Raw genomic sequence first — 8,337 nt, 5'->3', positions numbered from 1 at the left:
GGTGTAACATCCAATAAACGAAGGGTATAAACATCCATAACGGAGGGTGTAACATCCATAACGGAGTACATCGGAGGTGAAACATCATAACGGAGGGGTGTAACATCATAACGGAGGTGTAAACATGCCTAACGGAGGTGTAACATCCTACGGAGGGTGTAACATCATAACGGAGGGTGTAACATCATATAACGGAGGGTGTAACATCCATAACGAGGGTGTAACATCATACGGAGGGTGTACATCATACAGGGGTAAATCATACGGAGGGTGTAACATCAATAACGGAGGGTGTAACATCATAACGAGGGTGTAACATCATACCGGAGGGTGTAACATCAATACGGAGGTGTAAACATCCATAAAGGACGAGAGGGTGTAACATCATACGGAGGGTGTAACATCATAACGGAGGGTGTACACATCCATAAAGGAGGGTGCTAATCAATACCGGAGGGTGTAACATCATAACGGAGGGTGTAACATCCATAACGGAGGGTGTAACCAATCCATAACGGAGGGTGTAACATCCATAACGAAGCGGTGGTTCGAACATCATAACGGAGGGTGTAACATCCATAACGGAGGGTGTAACATCATAACGGAGGGTGTAACATCATAACGGAGGGTGTAACATCATAACGGAGGGTGTAACATCATAACGGAGGGTGTAACATCCATAACGGAGGGTGTAACATCATAACGGAGGGTGTAACATCATAACGGAGGGTGTAACATCCATAAAGGAGGGTGTAACATCATACCGGAGGGTGTAACATCATAACGGAGGGTGTAACATCATAACGGAGGGGAAATGACAGTCTTATCAAAATGATTGTTTTTGGAATCGCTGGAATCCCCCTTCGGTGAGTATTCATCTTCACAGAAACTATAGGTCAGCACTACCACCATCATGACCACCAGCAAATAGAGACAGGAGGAATAATGGAGCAGGATAATGTACTGTGGTAGACAACAGGTGTATCGCTCCTGTGACTCACACACACCCACATGCAGGCAGGTCAACACCTGCCTGGTATCCAGCTCAACTACCACCCTCTGAATGATATGATATATTCTCTCGCTCTATCAGCTCTGGCCATTTCAGCCAACCTCTGTCGAGCCTTTGTCTTGTACAAGCCTACATACCACACCTCTTCCTTCAGCGATAACCTACACTTCTGTACGTGGGTGTGCTAAGATACACATTCCTGTATGTAATAAACGCACTACCTAGCACAGCAACATACATGTACTGGAATTGGCAGTAGTACTCCGGATCTGTGTACCTCAGCCACTCCAGCACATCGCCGTACAGAGATCAGCGCCGAGAGGCACTATGCAGAATATAACGGACATAAAAGACCATCGAACAGACGAAGCGGAGAGATTAGTATTGAACTGCCCAGGGGTCCAAGCGGCAGATTACACAAGTTACACTACATGTCTATCCTTATGATACACGCACGTATGCGTGCGCGGCGCACACTTCTGACTACTTTAGACGAAACCGTACTACTGTACGTTACGTGGGGACAGTTGATGCAGTCATCAATCTATCCATTTCACTTCGTAACTCTAAGCAGCTCCATAACTCGGCTGGGTTATATTTGCCAGGGCGGAGAGCGAAGCATAAGAATACAGCGTGTGATTTGGGTAGCATGAGAAGATCTTCAGTGAAAGAGGCGTCAAGGTAACGACTGTCTGAGGAAAAGCTATTCAGAACACAGATATCGATTTTCTGACTCTGACAATATAAGCAGCGTTTTTGGATTCCACAAAGTAAAACTCCGCAGTGCAGGGAGTCCGCATTTTCTCGATGTTGGTGAGAACTGACTGAGGAACTCTGTAACCTGTGCCAATATCATGATTATTAAGTAATATACTGCAGGTAATATGGATAGACGGTGTGTGTGTGTGTATGTGCCAGTGTGTGTGCCAGTGTGTGTGCCAGTCTGCATGCCCCAGTATGCATACGCACGGATGTGTGTGTGTGTGTGTGTGTCTCTATGTGTAAGTGTACTAAGTCGGTTCGTGTGCGTTACTGTATCGACTGTATGTGGCAGCAATTATTCATCAGCACAGTTTTCACCAAGGATATCTCCCCATCATCCTCCATATCTCCACATCCAGGTGAAAATCCTGGACCCTCTACCCCAACACGGGTGCCTTTCCCTGGGTTAAGCACAGCGTGGTATTTCCCCCCCCCCCCCGCCTGGTTCTTTGGGATCCGGCCACAAAACGTGTATGGGTCCCACTATCCATAAAGATACAGGAGCATGTGTGTGTAACACAGAGAGAAATAGGTCACATAGACCCGGAGAAAGGAAACGCAGCGGACTTCCTCCCTACTTAGATGAAAGGGTTAATTCCTTTTCCCATTATACGCGTTTGAGTGGAGGCAGCCTTATTACAGACGTAGAGGGAAGAGAGCGAGTGAGGGGTATTATACTGGGGTGAGCAGTTTCACTGTAGCCTCACTTGTCCTGTGGGTTATTGCTCCACAGTGAGATGGTGCATAGGTGCTGCTCTGCCACGCCGTCATACTAACCACAGTACGCAGACGCAGCGAGGGAATGTGCAAGCTCATACTGTAACGAATAATACTGCACGTGTTTCAACTCAAAGTACACACAAAAAGGTGCCATCTAGAACCTTAAAGGCTGTCCCAATAGGAGAACCCTTTTGAAGAACCCTTCTTGGTTGCAGGTAGAACCATAGTTTCCTAGCATTGGCTACCTTTTCCTTTTCCACAGGACAGTGGTAATACACCACCAACACATAGATGGCGCTACAGAGCTACATTGGCATGATGGGCGAGGACCGGGCCTCCTGGTGGGAGACACGGGACGTTTTCCCACTGAATCGATCTTCTCCTTCCCTCTGTTGGACAGGTAGTGTTTACTGGCTAGTGTTTACGCTGGTTAAGCCCTCTGTGATGGAATTACAACACACATTATCTCCTGCCCAGCACCAGAGAGAGAGACAGAGAGAGACAGAGAGAGACAGAGAGAGACAGAGAGAGACAGAGAGAGAGAGAGAGAGAGAGAGAAAGGGGCTGGGTTTTGACCACACTGCTGCAAGCACAGGCCATTGAGGAGATGAAGGAGTGTTACAGGCATACGCAAACACGTGCGCCGCCGAACAAGCATGCACCACACACACACAGATAGACATATACTCTGATCTCCAAACCAGTAGGTGAGTCCGGATACAAAGTTGAATGAATGAAATGACAGCCATGGCTCTCAAATGACAAACATCTGTTCTTTGTGCTATTTGGTAACACAGACGAGGACGAAGAGAAGCTCTATTAGGATATTATACTGAGAGAGAACGTCTGCTTAGAGGCTAGTGATGCACGAGTCAGTTATTTCCCTGACGGACACGAGTTTATGTAGGGAGAGAGAGAGAAGGAGAGAAAGGAGGAGGGAGAGAAAGAAGAGAGAGAGAAGAGAGAGAGAGAAGGAGAGCAGAGAGAGAGAGAGAGAGAGAGAGAGAGAGAGAGATGAGAGAGAGAGAGAGAAGAGAGAGAGAGAGAGAGGGGATATAGGTGAGAGAGAGTTGACCAGTGTCCGCAGTACAGGGAGACGCCTGCTGCTCTCCTGTTGCTCCTCTCCTCTGCTCCTCCTCTCCATCGCCACTCTGACACGGCACAGCCACAGGAACATTGATCAGTATTTACCCTGTGTCTCTTCTTCATACTGTACTGCATAATGTGGTAGGCCACTGTCGGACGTAATGGCTCTACTGTAGTCAGTAAAAAAATCCTGGTTACTACAGTACAGAGCCTGGTCAACAATGAACTCATAATGTAATGGTGGACTACTCAAAGTAGTAGATTTGATTTAATAGTGACATTCACCTCACATTCACCTCTCATGGTCACCAGAAATATATAATAAGTTATTATAATACAGTATGTGCAATTTAGCAGACACTTCTATCTAAAGTGACTTATTTAATGCGTGTTTATATTTTGGGCTTGGGTGGCCCCGAACCCAAGACCATTGGCATTGTAAGCGCCATTCTCCCACGACTGAGACACATAGGACCACTAGTGAATGGGATGTTCCCCAAAGGTGGGGGAGGAGGAGCGAGGGGGATAACTGAGCTGCCAGTGATCATATCTCCATCCAAGAAGGAGAATTATACCGCACGCAAGCTATCTCGTCGCTTTGCCGTCCTGCCACTGAACACAAATGCACAACAACAGCGGCGGTTAATTCGCAAACTATCAAAGGCACCGGGGCAACTGTGGAGCAATCTGGGTCTGGATGGGGTCGTACGGGCGAATGACTGGGCGCATAAAGAGCCTCTGCCTGGATACGGCTCGCTTGGAGACGACCAAAAGGCACCTAAAGACTCTCAGACCATGAGAAACGATATTCTCTGGTCTGATGAAACCAAAATTGAACACTTGGCCTGAATGCCAAGCGTCACATCTGGAGGAAACCTGGCACCATCCCAGCCAGAGCTCGGACTTGAACCCGATCGAATATCTCTGGTTGACCAAAGTCCCTTCTCCCACGATTGCTCAGTTTGGCCAGGCGGCCAGCTCCAAGAAGAGTCTTGGTGACCTTATATAGACAGGTGTGTGCCTTTCCAAATCATGACCAATCAACTGAATGTATCACAGGTGGACTCCAATCAAGTTGTAGGAACATCTCAAGGATGATCAATGGAAACAGGATGCACCTGAGCTCAATTTAGAGTCTCAAAGGGGAAAGGGTCTGAATACTTACTTAAATAAGGTATTTCTGTATTACATTTTTTATACATTCCCTAAAATTTCTAAAAACCTGTTTTCGCTTTGTCATTATGGGGTAGTGTGTGTAGATTGCTGAGGAACATGTTTTTATTTAATCCATTTTAGAATAAGGCTTGAACGTAACAAAAGGGGTTGTGAATACTTTTCGAAGGCACTGTATGTCGCTGGTACTACAGCGGTACAGCGGTTTGAGGGTGTCTCCCGGTGTTTTACGTTACATAACCATGCCATACAGGGACATTACGGCGGAGATTACAGATGAGGAGTAATGTCATGTCTCCCCCAGCAGACAATTTGAACCGCTCCAAATACAGACACGTTCCAATGTCCATACTAGCACACTACTTATGAATGAATGCCCACAATGCATTGCTTCGTATTAAGTGGTAAAGTAGTGTGGATTTCGCCTCTGACTGGTCCGAAACTGATACGAGGTAAATGGTTTTGATTGCGTTGCTTGCTAGAGATAAAGACTTGAATCTGGGCAAGTGGGTGGACGCTTGCTTCAAACACTTGCCGATCATGACCCAAACCCCCAAATTGAATTTATGACACGTTTTTAGGATCCTCGTGTTCACCACATCGGCCATTAGAGCTAGAGTCCTCCTCTACGAGAGAGCAGACCAATAATCCCACTCATAATCTCCTCTGACTGCAGTCAATAACAACAGTAGCCTACAGAGGCGGAGAGGCAAATACACAAGAACAACACAGATTAAATCGCCCCAACAGGCAGGTAAAAGAGTCAAACCTCACTAAAAACGAACAACAGTATTTAGTATATAGAACACAGTAGCCTCAGGGTTAGTTTTGCCATGTAGGGTGTGTTATCTGAGTCAGACTAGTCTATTCTGGGTGGTTAGCCTATCAATGAATGTTGCTGCTTCTTCTATTCGGTTGGCATTATCAATTGGACAGACGGAAAAACAGCCACACACACACTCCGAAAATATCCACGGCACAAAATATGGACTGAGTAATGCTTCAATGAACACACAAATGTCACACCATGGCAGTGGCCAAGGTAGTACAGGCTCAAAATAAGTCATGAATTGCAATGTGAGCAAGTGATTCCAATTCTGCTGCATCAATCTCCTAAGAAACAGCCAAGACATTCATCTGTCTATGGACACTGTGTGCTTGGGAAGAAACTGAAAAATAGCAAGCACACAAACAAACACACACACACACACACACACTCAATCTATACCTGGATCCAGGGGTGTCACTCTACGCACGGCACGTCCCAGTCAATACGGTAAGCACACCATGTACCCGGCACACATTAGTCCCCATCCCGCCCTATCCTCCTCCCCCCACACACACCTGCACATCTGCCCCTCCCTTAGAGAACAGAGATGTATAGTGGTGATCGTGAACACACCTCACTTTGATTGGTCAACACACATTGAACATAGCCTGGTCCCATATCTGTTTGTGCTTTTGCCTACTCCAACGCCATTGTCAAGAGTGGAGAAACAGACTGGCACCCAGGCAGGATTGATCATGGACCACCTCAACATACAGAACCAGTGCAATATAGTACACAAACTGTGCAACTTCTATCAGGGGAAGTACATGAAATACAGTCAAATGAGACAGCTTGGGGAATAGGGTCGAAAGGTACTGCGCACTCACTGACACTGCACCAGGAGACTGCAGCACAGGCACACGGAGATAGGGACTGGTGTCAAAGGAGGATGCCCAGGGAGGATGCCTGTCCATAGGCAGAGACGGACACCTTTCCGGGCACGGATGTGGAGAGGGTGACACCCCTGGAGTCAGGTTGGAGCATGGGGGACATTGTGACAGGGGAGTGATTGATGAATGATGAGAAGGTGACATGATGATCACGACAGAGAATGAGGAATGGTGACAGAAACCGGATGACATCAGACGACTCAAATGTGTTATTGGAGTGGGGGTGGTAAGGTAGTGATGGTTAGGGTGGATTCAAGTGGCAAATGTTGATGGTCCGTGGTGCTATTGGTTGGAAAAGAGACCAGGCTAGTTGCAAGGGTTGTGGCAGAGAGAGAACGAGAGAGAGAGAGATATTCCACATTCCTTGATTGTGGCCACGGTGGGTGAGATGACCAGGTAAGCAGTGGAGGGAATGGTCTAGGCGGTGGTGGATCTAAAAAGAGACATAGCAGAGAGATGGCAACGGAAGGATGGCTCCTCACACCTGGGCGGACTTGGTCATAGCTTGGTTTCGGATATGGAAGTTGGGTGGAATGGTGGAAGGTAGGTATTCGTCCTCATACCTGGATGATGTTGATGATGATGGCAGGATGAGCAGGTACGCGAATACGCGACAGGTTATGATCAGGTGGTGTTGATATGAGGATGGGCAGATGAAGGCGAAGCATGATGGGTATCGTACTGTCTATCCCTCGTACCTTGCGTTTGCGCTCTGCCCGTTCCCGGGAGCGAATCCTCCTCTGGCGGGCTTTCTCCAGAGCCTTCAGGTCAGGACCCTGCTGCTCCACCAGCTCCACCCTGGCCTTCTTAATGTGGGCTGCAGCGTGTGCCATGTCAGCCCGCTACCTCCTACTTCCAGAAAAACCCGACACCAAATCACCTTTTAAAAACACCCCCCCCCCCAGAGTCCCAAAGATATGAACGCCAGCGAAGGGTTGAAAATAATCTGATTCAGTAGATTCCCAGCGGGCGACTTTCCGTCAAAGGGCAGGCAGACGCTCAAGCTGCGTCGTCCGCCACCACGACTCTGCAGGATAGCAAAGGAGGAGGACGGAAATAAGAGAGAAACAGAGAGAGAGAGGTGTAGCCGCTAGTCCTCTATGCCTCCAGCCGCCACCACCACATATGAACTGGTCTAGCCCTGCATGCAGCGCTCCACTCCCTGGAACACGGCATCTGACGTTTGGAGAGTGGATGTGTGGGTAGAGAGAGCGAGAGAGAGAGACTGAGATCCTCCCCTCCCACTGTAATTGCAGAGCTGTCAGCTGTTGTGGGAAGCTTCAGGTTTGGGATCTGTCAGTCAGTCATCCCAACAACAAGACTTCACTCACTGATATTGCAATGGGGGCGGGAGAGAGAGAGAGCGATAGAGAGAGAGAGAGGAAGGGGATGGAGAGAAAGGGTTGGGGAAGGGGGCTACGGTGGTTGAGAGCATAACTCGCTGTTCTTTGGTTGGAAGGTGGAAGGAGCCATGTGAGCCGAATCAAGAGGAGGACACAGAGGACACAGAGGAAATCTCCATCCAATCCCTTACTTCCCCCTACATTAGTGGGAAATGGTAAAGTCCGCCTTGATGACTGTGAGCTGCTGCTGCAGATTTCACAGCTCGAGCTCACACACTCACACATACACACAGATGTCCCCCTTACTGTCACACACACATTTCTTTGCCTGGAGCCATGAATCAAATCAAATTTTATTTGTCACATGCGCCGAATACAACGGGTGTAAGCTTTACCGTGAAATGTTTACTTACAAGCCCTTTCCCAACAATGCAGAGTTAAAAAGTCAGAAACAGGAAATAGCAACACCATAAAATAACAATCCCCAGCCAAACATGAAAATAACAACATGCACTGGCATGT

The 8,337-nt window shown here is 47.8% G+C and overlaps 1 protein-coding gene across 1 annotated transcript in view; it reads right to left on the bottom strand.

The window, feature by feature from the left end:
- The window catches only part of ank2b (ankyrin 2b, neuronal), a 134,412-nt gene extending 126,650 nt beyond the window's left edge, over window positions 1-7,762 (bottom strand). Inside the window, exon 1 of the mRNA XM_070437908.1 lies at window positions 7,171-7,762. Coding sequence (XP_070294009.1) covers window positions 7,171-7,305 — 135 coding nt within the window. The 5' untranslated portion in view covers window positions 7,306-7,762. The remainder of the gene's footprint in view (window positions 1-7,170) is intronic.
- Between the last annotated feature and the right edge of the window lie 575 nt (window positions 7,763-8,337).

Source organism: Salvelinus sp. IW2-2015, linkage group LG37 (assembly GCF_002910315.2).
Source record: "Salvelinus sp. IW2-2015 linkage group LG37, ASM291031v2, whole genome shotgun sequence".
Classification (NCBI taxonomy): Eukaryota; Metazoa; Chordata; class Actinopteri; order Salmoniformes; family Salmonidae; genus Salvelinus; species Salvelinus sp. IW2-2015.
The sequence above is the reverse complement of the archived record's forward strand: the minus strand, read 5'-3'. Positions and strand labels throughout refer to the sequence as shown.